At 41.8% G+C, this 15027-nt stretch overlaps 1 protein-coding gene across 1 annotated transcript; it reads left to right on the top strand.

Annotated features, from left to right (window-relative positions):
- The first annotated feature begins 4601 nt into the window (after positions 1–4601).
- On the top strand, positions 4602–14534 carry ppp4r2b (protein phosphatase 4, regulatory subunit 2b). The gene is made up of 9 exons (XM_080728539.1): positions 4602–4691; positions 5383–5464; positions 6563–6733; positions 10831–10924; positions 11012–11049; positions 11174–11248; positions 11356–11496; positions 11738–12042; positions 13009–14534. Exons 1-9 carry the CDS (start codon positions 4655–4657, stop codon positions 13383–13385), a joined length of 1320 nt encoding a protein of 439 aa, XP_080584665.1. The 5' UTR covers positions 4602–4654; the 3' UTR covers positions 13386–14534.
- Positions 14535–15027: the final 493 nt, after the last annotated feature.

The following is a 15027-nucleotide window of genomic DNA, read 5'->3' as shown; positions in this document are numbered from 1 at the left end:
GGTCCAGAACATGGGGTGGAGAAAGCAAGACCCTGGCCTGGATACTAATCTTCGACGGCTTGCTTGTTGAAAACGTGTCCATTTTTAGCGATAAATATGCCATGAAGTTGCGGAATCTTTATAATTTTTACAGCTACAACTGCTAGTTTTAAAAATTGTTTTCTAAATTCGCATTTTCACCTCGCACCGCTTCTGTGGGGGTAGTTTGAGAATATTATGATATGCACGCTCCACTCCACCCCCTCTGGCCCTCCCTCCATAAATAGCCAATCAAATTTATTTATAATTTATTGCAGTTTCTGTACAGAAAATACTACTTTCAGTACAGTAACTGGCAACTGCAATGAATTAATTTGATTGGGTATTCGAAGGTAAGTTTACTTGACATCATCAAACATATTAGCTAATTAAATAGCCTGATTTAGCTGTTTTGGGCATGTCCCTCCCGCTTTAAACTTAAATATATATATACAATATAGAAGAAATAGCAAGCTTGTGAGCTTGTTGACTGGCTACTTTTGTGTGACACTTGTATGACAAAGTACTAGGGCATTAATGTATGTGTTGAAATATGGCGATACAAGGTTTCTGCCAACAGCAACGCTATGTGAATCGTTTTAAGTTGAAGTCTGTATCGGCTGGACTCGAGCGTCCCACTGCTTGAGCCAGTTGGTATGTGTAGCACATGAATGTGGTCGTAGAGGTGACACACCATGGGCTTGAATCCAGCACATATATCTTTCCTTTGTTTCTCTCCACTGTGCTGTCTGATAAAAGCAGAGACAGTAAAGCCTAATGTATTCTCCATTGTACGACCATGTATAAATAGATATTTCCCCCCCCTACATAACTCAAAGCAGTATAATATAAAAACAATGAACTCATTGCCATGTTTCCTGATGCCACCTGTACAGTTTTAAACTGGAATAGATAGTGTAGTACAATAAAACGTTATTATGGTATATTTTCTAAGTGTTCACCCATCTTCTCTGTCCACAGGTTCTCATGGCAGAAGGAAAAGCTTTAAACACCCTTTAAATGCACCCACCATGATGCATAGAACATGCCATAGAAAATTGCTGAGGACTTTGCAATTACCTGTCATATTAAAAGGTCTTATTCCCATTATGTCTAGCTTTCGATTAATTTAGCATACATCGTAGTTTAAGCGATATTGTTCTGACATTCTGAATACTTCAACTCCTGAAGTACTATTTGTTAACTCATTGAATGCCCTTTTCAAGATGGCCGCCAAGTACCAGGATGCCACGTTCTTAAATTTCTAGTGCACGGATCAATTTTTAGTGCACGGATCGTGCACGCCCATGCACCATATATGCACCATATGTGTAGTACTTTTTAACAGCTTTCAAACAAAAAAATCCGCTTGGAAATCCGTTCAGGCATTCATGAGATAGAAGCCTTCAAAGTCAGACAAAACACACACTGCCACCTTCCTAAATTTCTAGTGCACGGATCAATTTTAAGTGCACAGACCGTGCACGCCCATGCCTAGATCATGCACCATATGTGTAGTACTTTTTAACAGCTTTCAAACCAAAAAATCCGCTTGGAAATCCGTTCAGGCATTCATGAGATACAAGCCTTCAAAGTCAGACAAAACAGCCATTTTTGACATTTTGAAAGATGTGTTTGTTATGGGGCTAAACATGCAATTTCGCAATTGCGATCATGCCTAATACATTTGAGGCATTTTTAGATTTTTTTTTATAAAAAACTTTTTTGAAAAAAAAAATTTTTTTTCTCAAAATGGCAGCCTGGGACTACTGTAATAACTCGTGAAACTCGTGCCTTGGCAGTCAATGAGTTAAAGCCGGTTTGAGCTATTGATTCGCTGAAGAGCATATTATGGACCCTATCTCCTAACTCAACCTGGCATATGTCAGAATATTTGATTCGTCCAGTTCCAGTACATAATATAGAATGGTTCATAGACTGAATTTCCATTTAGGACATGGATTTATGTACATGTATGTCTTTGGGGATGCTGCTAGACAACCAGTGAGATTTGAATTTGGACAACCATGAGCTAAGAGGGAAAGTTATTATTTTGCCCGCTGGTGGTTGTTTTAAAAACTATAGCTATATGCCAGATGAACAGTAACAAGGCTGAAAGGCATGGTCGAGACAATGATTTCGCCCCTGTCCGTCCGTCCGTCCGTGTACGTGCGTGTCAACGTGTCCTTCCATCTGTTTGTAGAAAGCTAATCTCTGGCACCATGCATTGGCACGATGGCAGCGAAACCGTACACGCACACTCCCTGGGTGCAGAACCTCTGCCCCCAATCTTTCACATGGGCCTGTTACAGGGCCACCAGGAGGCGGGTTTGTGCAAAACACATTTTTGGACAGTACTCCTACAGATTTTGTCCAAAAATCACACAAATCGGTACACAGTATCTCTATAGCCATTAAACAAAACAGGTCTTTCAGATTTTTCATATTCCATCCTGATTGGCCTAGATAGGCTTCCAAAGTTTGCAAGAGTGCTCCCTTTTGAACAAAATGTCTTAAATCATGAACACAGAGTGCGAATTCCGTGAAGTTTTGCACGCACATTCCCACTAGGCCGAGGAAGAAATGCCACTTCTTTTTTTCCAATCAGCCTCATGGTGGCGCTATAACAGGCCGATTCGTGTTTTTACCAATTGACCTTATTCACACTGCGGCCATCTTGGATCACATGACCACATGGGGTGGCAACGCAGCCAATCAGAAGCTCCCGCGGGCGGGTCTTGCGCAGAGTAGTTCAAGAGGAGAGTAGCGTCACGCTTTGATCTCGCCACAGACCGGAAGTGGCGTCGCTGGAGCCTGGTGACATTCCTAACAACAGTCTGCTGCTCTTCAGCCCCGTCCACCTCCATTGTAACCGAGGCATTTTCACTCGCTGGTAACTGTAAGTAGACTTAATCACGTCTTTTAATGCATTCACGGGCCTCTCCAAGTTATGCAACATTATTATTTCACGTAATCGGCTCTAGTTAATGTTTAATGTCATGTGAACCCAGAGAGGTGTGAATATAGCCTAGTAAACTGACTCCCATCTAAGGCAGGTAGGAAGAGTCTGGTTTACGAGGCTAGTGTGAATATGGTCTGTAAAACTTTGTATGCACAGATGCACACTCCCCAGAGGCCGAGGAAAAACCTGTGCCCTGCATTTTTCACATCTGCCACCAGGAAGCCGACTTATGTAATTTTATCCAAAAATCACACAAACCAGTACAGAGTATCTCTACAGTCATGTGATCAAGACGTACGTAGCCTCGCGTAGCCAGGCTTACTCATCTGTGAAGAGAAAAGCCTGGTGACAATATCAGGCAGAGACCGTTCAACTTCCGCCGTGTGAATTTCAACGGAAGACTACTACGCATGACGTAACTTCCGTTAAACACAGCACTTCCGCCACTTCCGCTAGAACCAACCGGAAGTCATATTGTGGCCAGGGTGAGACGTGTATGCCTCAAATCATGAACGCACCATGCACTTTCCGTAAAACTTTGCACGCACATTTCCACTAGGTCAAGAAACAAAACACATTTTTGGAACAAAATTATGCATGAAGCCTCTGATTGCCGTGAAAGGCCGAAGAAGACATGGCTTGGCACCCTTTTCACATTGAACTATTATAGCGCCACCAGGAGGTCTCAATAACCTTCCTGACCTGGCGGAGACCTGTGCTCAGAAGAGCACTGCTTCTAGTTTGTATTTGTTTTGATTGAAGTCTAAACCAGTGGTTCTCAAAGTGGATTTCAGGGACTTTATGGGTTCCTTTATGAGGGTCTAAATTGACCCATACAAGTCTGTAACTCTAATTTTGGTTCCATTTGTATCCTGTCAGAGTTAAGGGGAGACCTTGAAATGTAAAAGTTTGAGAAACACTGGTCTAAACCAACAGGCAGTGACCTCGCCAGCGCCATATTAAAAATGCCTCTTCATCGCTGGAAAAGTAGAGCTGCCTGCAGCCTGCCTGCCCTATGGCTGCGTCCTCCTTGCAATGAATGCCTGCTCTGTAGCAAGTGAAATACACTACTGTTCCACCGGAAATTGATTGACTGCTTTCAAAATTAAAGCTCTACCTCTCTCTCTCTCTCTCTCTCTCTCTCTCTCTCTCTCTCTCTCTCTCTCTCTCCTTTTCCTGACACTACACACTAACTACAGTGGTTCTCAAAAGTGTTCGTGCCAAGGATCCCCAAATGTATATATTTGGCTGCGGACCACCATTTGAAAAGATACCCCACAAGAGAAGGTTTTTTTTTTTTTTTTACAGTTATACAGTAACAGCAAGCAACAATGATGACTCAGCCATTTTAATTTCAAAGATGCCCACTTCATCATGCATTAGACCATGGACCCCCATTTTTTTATTTATTTTTTTATCTCTGGGACCCCAATCTACACTGTAATTATCAATATTAATTTAACTCTGAGGGTTAAATTAGGGTGGACCATATTCTTCAAGTCGTGTTTTACTTTGAGGTCCACTGTCCGGAAGTGCGCTTTCCATTGAAGACGACTTGACGCTGGTGAAACGCAGCTACTATACTAATAGCAGCTCTCTATCTATGATACTAGCGAGCAGCTAGCCGCCGCCAGTCTGCCTTTTGCATCCAGAAGATTGACTGAGGGCAACGACATGATGGAAATTGACTCACTCCAAGAAGCGCTCAAAGGTCGCCTGAACGCACATACGATAGTTTATAAGTCCCGTTAGATCGTACGCGTGTTTTTTGCGCTTCTGCGGGTGCTTAATGTGTCCAGAATGGATGGGTTGTAGCGTTGTAGCGACCTCGCTGCTAGCTGCTGTCGATGGCTAGCCGCCATGTTACCGGCTAATGCTAATATTGCAAGCAGTTTCACGGAAATGGTTAGCTTTGTTAGGCTAGGTAGCTAACGTTACTAAGTATTGTCAGTCTCGGCAGACCTGACAACCAATCTAGTTGACAACAGTCGTGTTGTTGTGACTTGTTCGACGTGACGTTATTGGCTTGTTATTCAAGTTGCTGGTGCTCAACGTTAGCTCATGTTGGACAACCAACCATTTGATTTATATGCTCTTACTAGTCCAGGCTAGCTAAAATGAACTAGCAACCGAGTTAGCTACATCTCTAACAGTTGCTGCCTAGCCTAAGCCTGTTAGTTGGTTATGTAATACATTATAGCGACCGTTTTTCAGTCAAATGTATTTTTCTGATGAGCCAAAATGTCTCAACGGAGCAGCAGATGCTTGTTTAGCTCAAAGCATCTCACTTCATTGCAGAGTTGTCTTCCTGACTGCATTTAAATCAAAGCTCATCCATCTGTGCATTGCTAACTAACTCCCATTTGACTTTATTGTCTTCCTTGTTGTCTTTCTCTCCTCAGACTTTGAGAAGAAAGGAAAGAAGGAGCCCACTCCTGTCCTGGAACAGTTTCTATGTCATATTGCCAAGACTGGAGAGACCCTGTAAGTATGATCAGCAAATGACACCAGGGCATTACAAACACTGGATGGTTCTTTGGATAAGTCAGGGGTCTTCAACAGGGGGTCCGGGACCCCTAGGGGTACTCAGAATTACTAGAGGGGATCCACCAAATCTTTGTGATAGAAACTTCTTTCCTGATAACTATAGCCAAAAATAGCAGATCTACAAGCTCACAGCGCAAGGCGTTGTGAGCTTGTAGATCGGCTATTTTAGGCAAAGAGGTTTGGTGTAGAGGGGGAAAAAGAGCAGACTACGTACAGAGTGAAAGGTCAAGTTCATTACGTATTGGTTAAATATCTGAAAACACAAATTGACATGAATCCAAAATACACTGACGATTGTGCTGTCTAACAATGAAACTATACGGAATATGATAAGGTTGTGGGGCCTGGGGGTCCCTGTTTCATCTCTCAACTAAGGGGTCCTTGGCCTGAAAACGTCGAAGACCCCTGGGATAAGTAATAGCACACCTTAGCGCCGTAGGCATCAAATCAGGCTCAACGTTGCATTCAATATTGTTGAATTTCAGAGACTGGCTTAAGGTATGTTTTCCTTATGTCCGAATATTTCTACATCTATCTATTTTCATGACTGGTAAAAAATGTACGTCAAATATAGTTAGGGATGCAGCGATATGGAAATTCTTGGCTGATACCATTGTTTAAAATGACAATTTAGCTGATAGCCGATACTGATACCGATATTTGTTTATTTAGTTTTTGGTGTATTATTTCCCCTTTTGCACAGGGAAACAAATAAATCAACATTACAAGAAATAACTGTTCAGAATCTACTCTCTTGGTAGGCTGCAAATAACCAACACACCGACATAGCCAGCGCAAAATGTATGCTTATCAACAATAGATAAATATCGGCTACTGCCATTGGTTTGTCAGCTTTATTTGCCGATACCGATATTGACCGATAATGGCAAACATCGGCTGATACCGATGTGTGGCTGATATATCGATGCATCCCTAAAAATATAGTTGTTGCATTTTTATGCGCTTGCTGGACTAACTGTCCTGGAAACTCCTGTATCAAATTGATTATCACTCTGTGCGTACCATTCTCCCCAGGGTCCAGTGGTCTCAGTTTCAAACCTACTTCCTGTTCAAATTGGAGAAAGTGATGGATGACTTCAAAGCCTCGGCACCTGAGCAAAGAGGGCAAGCCAATCCCAACGTGGAGTCTATTCCATTTGAGGATATGAAGGAAAGGATACTGAAGATAGTAAAGGGATACAATGGGTAGGTATCGGGTGACAAACGGCAGTCGTTTTCAGCTGTCTGCCGTGTTAATAGGGGTGTGTGATCTGTGTATGTAAACAACATAGAACCAAAGGTACAGGATGTGTTTGGTAGATCATGTCTCTGTTTGCTTCTTGGCAATGCATTTTATACAGTTTTTAAAGCATGTCTCAAATTTGTGGGATGAGCAGCACAGCAGAATGGAGCAGTTTGGCATTTGGCCTTTTCAACTAGGGTTGTCACGATTGTGACATTTTACTTAACGATTAATTGTCATACAAATAATTGCGATTAACAATTTAATCGTTGTGTGATAGATATGAAACACTTAAATACACAGAGTGACTGACAATCACCGATACCAATAATCAAAATATATAACATAGAAAAAATCAAGAATGCCTCGTATTATAGCCGAAATACATAATATTTTATACTTGAAATCTGTTAAATATTGGAAATCTATCTAAGCTCACGTGTCGTGACACGTTTTGAGCTTGTAGTTCTGCTATTTCTACGATTTCTGAAAATGTTTCAAAATGTTTGAACATTATTCAAATGGCAACAAGCATGTCAATTATTCTAAATGAATTGTGATTATCTCAAATAATGGAAATAAATAATTCCAATAAAATGCAAAATGGGGGAAACGTCAAAACGTGTGATGTCATGGCCAACATCGGCTCACCTCGCATATGCTACGACGTAGATGTAAACAAACAGCTGTGATAGGATATAGGGGTGCAAATTGATAACCTTGTTGATCGATTAACCGATTAATTGATAAGCAGCGTTTTTTTAGGACCAAAAGGAAAATTCTTGTCCAAGACTAAAAATGAGTTCCGAAAGCCCTGGTTCATGTTTTATGTACCCTGGGATAGGAAACCATAGTCTGGGAGCTCGGAACTACCTTTACTTTTTGTATAACATTTCGTTGCAAGTGTTTTCCAACTCGACGTGGAGGCAGTCCTGGCCAGCGCTCGGTACCTTTATAGAACTCTCGGAGCACAACATAACAGTATGCAGCGATGGGTGAGGTTCTATATGGGGCTAACGTGGCCTAAGTAATTAACAGAAACTATCCAATAACCAGTCTCGCTCATGTAGTTTAATGGAATAAGGAATGGAATGGGATAATGTTATACAACCAATTGTCACGACACTACATTTTGTAGATCTGCCATTAAATAACTGTTCATTAATTGTAGTCGAGGCAAAAGTTTGAAGTTGTTACATTGTTTTTATTCATATCGCCCAGCCCTCTTACCAAGAAGTATAGATGTTCCGATTGATCGGTGAGTGATCGCGATCCAGGCGTGTCGTTACCAGGATTTTATCTGAAGCAAACACGGAAGTCAAAGTTCCTATGATTGGCCGCTAGTTGCGGTGTTTTCCCCCCGCGAGGTACCAAAAAGAATTTGTCTACATTGGACCCTATTCGTCTTCCCCTTTGATTTTCTAACCTTAATAAACTTTGTCATAGATACTCAGGGTACCCGCGGATCTTGAAAAGCATTGAAAAGTATTGAATTTAGTTTTGCTAATTCAAGGCCTTAAAATGTCTTAAAAAGTATGGAATAGTGTGAGTGGGGGTATTGAATTTTATCTGGGGCAGAATGAATAAACGTGTCGCCAACAGACTATTAGTTGCGTTTCACTCTGTAGTTTTTGATTCCTGGTTGCCGTCCGACGTAATCCATCTCTCGCTGCCGCTGGTTGAGACGCGCTGTCTGCACACACAGCACAGAGCGTGTGTGGCACACACTCTGTGTGTGTGTGTGTGTGTGTGTGTGTGTGTGTGTGTGTGTGTGTGTGTGTGTGTGTGTGTGTGTGTGTGTGTGTGTGTGTGTGTGTGTGTGTGTGTGTGTGTGTGTGTGTGTGTGTGTGTGTGTGTGTGTGTGTGTGTGTGCGCGCCCGCACGCTCGGCTCACGCAGCAGTCTCACACAGAGAGAATCCCTCGTCTCTACTCAGTGCTCGTTGTTGCGTTATTGTCGTCGTTATTTATGTAAGCTAAAGACTCGCCAGGATGGCATGTGTGGAACCTTCGCAACCCGTTTCGATTGTAAACAAAACGCAGTGCTGTTTGGAAGTACTAAGACAGGACAGCCACCAAACTGTTAGCTGTGCCAACAAAAGGAGCTAACGGAGCTAACACGACCAACTTATTATCAAAGCACCTCCAAAAACATGCACAGGTTGTTGGACAGAAAATTGCGCTAGATAATGCATTTAATAATGACAGCAACATGTGTGCACTGTGCAGCCCATGGTGGTGCAGCCAGCTAGCGTTCATGCTAACTTCCTAACAAAACAACGATGTATCTACCCAGCGTTGCCATGTTCTCTTTCTGAGAGAGAAACAAGCAACCAGGTCTATGAAAATAATAAGTCCAAATTAGGCAACTGAGGCAGTTCAGTCAAACTTTATTGTCGAATATTGTCAAGAGTAGTGGTTCTCAAGCATTTTCTTGTAAAGGACCTCCAATATCTTAAAGCAACTTCAGATTTAAAAAGAACAAGCCCAAAGTAGCTTGTAATAAGCAGACATGGCAACCCTCTATAGGCTTTTAAAGGGACAGTACACACATTGCCTTCTGTCAGCTTGACAAACATTTGGAAATTCTAATGCCTAAGTTTATTAATTAGTTTATTAATAGCCTAAAATGTATATTTTAACACAAATCTTTGCCAAATTAGCCAACAACTACCAACAATAGAAAAGGATTTATAGTGGGACTTGTTAAACATGGGTACAACATTTCCCCTAAATCTATCTGAGATATTGTGCCTTTTTGTTAATGATAAATTGGTCTTAAATCTGTCTTGCAGATCAGTTATATCGGCTAGTAATAATCTAATAAACACTTAATGAAGAAAAGAAAAAAACGCTGGGCAAAGGACAAGAGAGGAGATCTTAGCCATAGATGGTGAAATTGATAAGGCAGTTGAGCTACGATACTTTATGGTTCCTGTCGCTAGTGAAAAACTCCCTTTCAATCACCATGATATGCGTTTTGAGCAAATATGGTCCCATTTATGTTAAACTTGATGATAGATTTGCGGGGGGGAGGGGGGGGGAGCTGATACCAGCCGGCTGTGTTCTTCTTCGTGTGCTGTATTTCGGGAGGCTCCGACCACATTCTCCCATGTATCCCTGCGATTCCACGTGACCGTTGGCAGCCAATAGCATTCCTTATGATTCATGGGGTACCTTTCAAACAATGATGGCGTCACCCATACAAGGGACAAGAAAACCTCATTTTCGCTGCATAGAAAGCAACGGTGTCGCGCCGTCCATATTTTTCTACAGTCTATGTCGCGATCGGACGCTAATGCCTTTATCGGCTTTGATCGGTATTGGCTTATTTTCACAATATTTATCTGTGGGACTGAATGTAACCTCAGCCTCAACTGCTACAAGTTGAATTGGATACTAAAGGACCTCAGCCTGCAATCTCCTAATGTTTATACTTATGTCAATGTTTTGTAAGAAGAATCATTAAATATATAAATGCTGCTACAGTAACAGAATGAATAGAATTTATGGATTTGAATCGGAGCATCTCTACCAAGAAGCTTGGTTACAACAGAGACATAATATACCAAACACACAATTCAGAGAATATTATCATTACTTACTACTATGATTTTACCATCCTATCTTATTCTATTTTTGTTTTACTGGTATTCGCACTGTTGGGGAAGCTTGAAGTACAAGGATTCCATTGCCTGTAATGCCACTACCCACTGTATTGGATGATGAACCTTCACCTATTTTAAAAAGGTGTCACTGCCAATTTGACTTAACACAACAGCGCCATCTACTGAAGTGTCCCATATTGCATATGGTCCTGTTTTGGGAAAATTATGTATGGTGTACTCATTTGTGTACTCATGTACACAAATGAGTACTGCCTCCAGATTGCTAAGTTATTTTATTGGACAGATAACTGTTTTTAAACTGGGTGTGTGTGTGGGTCTTCTCTAAAATGACAGTGGAATAAGGCTAATGCAAATAACCCTGGCCATTTGTATTCAATGAATATCTGTCTAAAATGGAAATATCTAAAAACGTTTCCTCCTTTTTTCACTTCAGAATCCCTTTTACAATCCAGCGTTTGTGTGAGCTGCTCACAGAGCCCAAGAGGAACTACACGGGAACAGAGAAGTTTCTCAGAGGGGTTGAGAAAGTGCGTGCTGTCCGTCTTTTAATGTTCTATGATCATTAAAACCGCCACAAAAGTATTGTGACTGAATTGTGTTTTGTTTCCCTGTAGAATGTAATGGTCGTTAGCTGTGTGCACCCAACTTCAGAGTAAGTGTGGCAGCTGTTGTATGTTTGTATAAATAATAATAATATGGCTTTGCGATTGCTACATCAGAGATTACTGCTCTGTTACTTAATAATCCCCTTTCCTCTGAACCTCTGACTTGTGCAGGAAAAACGGATGCAGTAGTGTAAATAGAATGAATGGAGTAATGCTTCCTGGGAACACGGCTACATTCACAGAGAGGTAAACACTGTTAGATTTCCTTCTTTGATCCAAACTTGACTTGCACTCAAATGTCACAGATATTGTAATTGTGCTTGTGTTCTCCCACCCCAAATCTCCTCTCGCAGGAAAGTGAATGGTCCCGGTACTCCGCGGCCTGTGAACCGACCAAAGGTTTCTCTGGCCAGCTCCTTAGCAGCCAACGGGCTGCCCGACAGCACTGACGACAAAGACCCCCAAACAGAGCAAGAAAGTGACAAAGAGTCCAGGTCTGTCGGTAGCAAAGAGAAAATAAAATCTTGCAAATTAGGATGCAACTAACTCATTTTTATTTTTCTTAAACCATAAAATGTCATATGGGATGATGATTAAAAATGTTTTACCCAGGAGGAGTCAAGAACACGTCAAAATGTTATAATATGGAATTAAGACAAAGAAATTTGTTATTTGATAAATAGTACTACATGGGAATCTAGGGATAAGCCCTGAGGTTGTGTTTGTGTCTCTCAGCGAGGTGTCTGCCTCGGGGAGTGGTCCCGGCAGCTCGGTGAAGAACAAGCACTCCGACGACGACGACGAGGAGGAAGACATGGAGGCCGAACAGCACGACGTGAAAAGACTTAAGTTCGCTGACGACGACGATGAAGACGAGGACGAAGAAGAAGAGGAGGACCAGGAGGCGGATGCACTCGGTCCTACACGTTCTGCCGACGGCCAGTCTGACGAGGCAGAGGCCATGGTCCAGGAGAAGGACGAGAGAGACGCTGAGGAGAAGGAGGCCTCCAGCAACACTGCTGGGGTCATTCAAGACCAAGGTAAGAGTCGTCATGGGTAGGGCTGTCACGATTATGACATTTTACAGGACGATTAATTGTCACTCAAATAATTGCAATTAACGATTTAATTGTGTTTCTGTCGTTGACAATTACATTCCTGTTTGGCTTGTAGGCTTTGAAGTTGCACATGGCAGATATGACACATAACCTAAATATACAAAGAAATTACTTTCATATTTGACAACTTTATACTTGAAAAAGAACATTGATTGTGGAAATAGCCGATCTACAAGCTCACAACGCGTCGCATCATCGCGACGCGTTGTGAGCTCTATTTTTGAAAATGTTTGAAAATATGAACATTTTTCAACATGTAAACGATTATGACGATTATGTCAAAATAATTACGATTATGTCAAATAATTGCGATTAGAAGATTATGTAATAATTGTGACAGCCCTAGTCATGGGCACACTGACCTTGGGCTGTTACCATTTACAATTCAAATTTAGGCATTTAGTAGTCACACAGAGTGACTTAGAAAGTGCCACAGCTTTAGAATGAAACTGAATGAAAGAACAGTAGGTTAAGTAAAAAGTCTTACAAAGTAACTAGGCCAGCAGATACATATCAAACTTAGCCTCTGTCTAAATGAGATGCCATGAACCTCCTATTTGTGAAAGTGCTTGCTGTCAGGTTAAAAAAAGAAAACGTGTAGTGCAGTAGACGTGGGTTGTCTACACCCTCTCCTTTGGCTGAATTCTACAATTCTGTTGTGTGGAGGATGTGATATTCTGACATGCAGTCAGCAACACTTATGTTCTGTTTCTTGAATGTTTGCCCTCAAATGCTCTAGGAAATTAATCCTCTTGTAGCTTACTCACAGACAGTTATTTTTCTGATGGAAAGCAGAAGTGTTTTACATAGGCTGGCAGGTTTCTCAGAGACTTAAAGCCTTTTTTTTTTTTTTTTCAAAATATGAACCCCTGTCTGCGCCCCTCACAGAACCAACCAGCAGCACGCAGACGGACGTGACTGCAGTCCCGGACAAGGAGGCAGAGCAGGCAGAGAAGGAGTCGGCATGCGGCTCCCAAGAGGAGACCAGTGACATGGACCAGTCAGAGCAGCAGGCCTCCACCGGCGTCCTGCAGAGCTCTGAGAACAGCGCGGACGGCGAGGCGAGCAACAGCGACCCAGTCAGCAGCAGCAGCAGCAGCAGTAGCAGCAGCAGCAGCAGTAGCAGCGAGGAGAGCACCGCAGTGGCCAGTGAAGACGCAAGCCCTGCTCCCTCCAGCAGTACGCCAGAGCCCCCCGTAGAGGGCGCAATGGAAAGTGCCAGCTTGAACACTGGGACCAGTGACGAGCCTATGGAACAGGACTAGGCCGAAGGCCTCCGCAGCCATTCTGTGACCATGAAACACCTCTGTCCTCAAATCCAGCCTGACTGTCACTGGTGAGGGGGAGAACTGCACCTCCTACTCAAGATGGAAAAAAAACAAACGCCTTGTCTCGCTTTTGGACACACTTCCCAAAATGGCTACTTGGCATCGATGTGGGCATACAAATACATTTTGATTTTCTTTTTCTTTATTTCTTTTTTTTTTTTTTTTAACTGGAATATTTTTACTTACCTTCTATTATAAAAATGTCCCTGGAGTCTTAAAAGGGATTTGTTTCAGCCTTGGTTTAATTCTTGAGGATAGAGATCTTTCTTGAAGATGGAACTGTTTAGGATGATGCTGTGTTTTGGTTTCTCTTTCTCTCTCTGCCACCCTCAACAATTTGGCTGTTTTTTGACAAAGTAGAGGTTTGTGTTTGGTAACCCTTAGTTCCATTGTTTTTAGGTTGCCCTCTGGATTTATTGGCACGACATTACAAGGGTCAGAACAAAGCCAACACCATCAGCCACCCATTATTTATCGTTCTGGTGATGGACTTTACTTGCATCATTTCAGTTTTTGAAGCGGCAGGCAGCAGCATCGGCACATCCCCACACGTGCGCACACCACAACTTTTGTCTTTGCTCAAGTGCCACCAAGGCTTTTTATTTTAAATTATTTGTACTTGTTTCCTTCATTGATTCTTCGTGCGATGGGAGACATTGAAGTAGTTTTTGTCCATTGTGTCCTTATATTAATTTTAACCAACTTTTGCTCTGATTACACTACCATCCCCACGGAAGAATACTATTACATTGACCTTTTTGAAGAGGCATCCTATGTAACATGCTACCCTTTTGGATGCAGTGAATCACCATAATTTATATGATCATTTCAGCTCAATGACTTACCTTTTTGGAGTACGTTTTATTTTGTCTGCAAGTTCTAGTTTCCAAAACCAGCTGTAAGTACAAAGACGACTTCCGCTTTCTTTGTATCGTGATGTCACCACGTCGTTCCACTGACAGATATCAAGTGCAGTTACTGGTTACAGTTCTACACCCGTTTCTGCAGCTGTACTTTTTGATATTTAGAATTTTAAATTTCTGTAAAGTAGATTTTGTAGATTGTAATACAGTATGTGTTCACTGCCTTTGTGAAACCATATATAATTGTATAATTTCTGTGTATACTCTGAATGCTTTTGCTTTCAATGCGGTATTCAGAAACAGCAATAAATGTTAACATTTTTATGTGTGGTAGTCATGCTTACTTGGCCAGTGAGCCATTATGTTTCCCTAGTGAGTGTCTGCCCTTTTTATTTTATTAAGTTTCCTATATTGTTTTATGTGGCAGTGATGCTGAACATACCTCATCTTTGGATTACCATGGCTGGCGTGCGCGCAGGGCGGTCACAGTTATTACATAAACATCTAATCGCAATTATTTTGTCATAATGTTGAACATTTTTCATATTTTCAAATAGTGGAAATAGCAGATCTACAAGCTCACAACGCGTTGCGAACTTGTAGATCGGCTATTAACACTATTAATGTTCTTTTTCGAGTATATTTAGTATATTTAGGTTATGCGTCATATGTTCCATGGGCAGCCTAAAAGCCAAACAGTAATGTAATTGTCAATG

Source organism: Nannobrachium achirus (genome assembly GCF_963921795.1).
Source record: "Nannobrachium achirus genome assembly, chromosome: 6".
Lineage (NCBI taxonomy): Eukaryota > Metazoa > Chordata > Actinopteri > Myctophiformes > Myctophidae > Nannobrachium > Nannobrachium achirus.
The sequence above is the reverse complement of the archived record's forward strand: the minus strand, read 5'-3'. Positions and strand labels throughout refer to the sequence as shown.

Excerpts from the sequence above, each read along its gene's own strand:
- ppp4r2b (XM_080728539.1), top strand. The coding sequence starts at position 4,655 with ATGATGGAAATTGACTCACTCCAAGAAGCGCTCAAAG. Across the intron at positions 4,692-5,382 it reads ACTCCAAGAAGCGCTCAAAG|ACTTTGAGAAGAAAGGAAAG; the intron begins GTCGCCTGAACG and ends TTCTCTCCTCAG. Across the intron at positions 5,465-6,562 it reads GCCAAGACTGGAGAGACCCT|GGTCCAGTGGTCTCAGTTTC; the intron begins GTAAGTATGATC and ends CATTCTCCCCAG.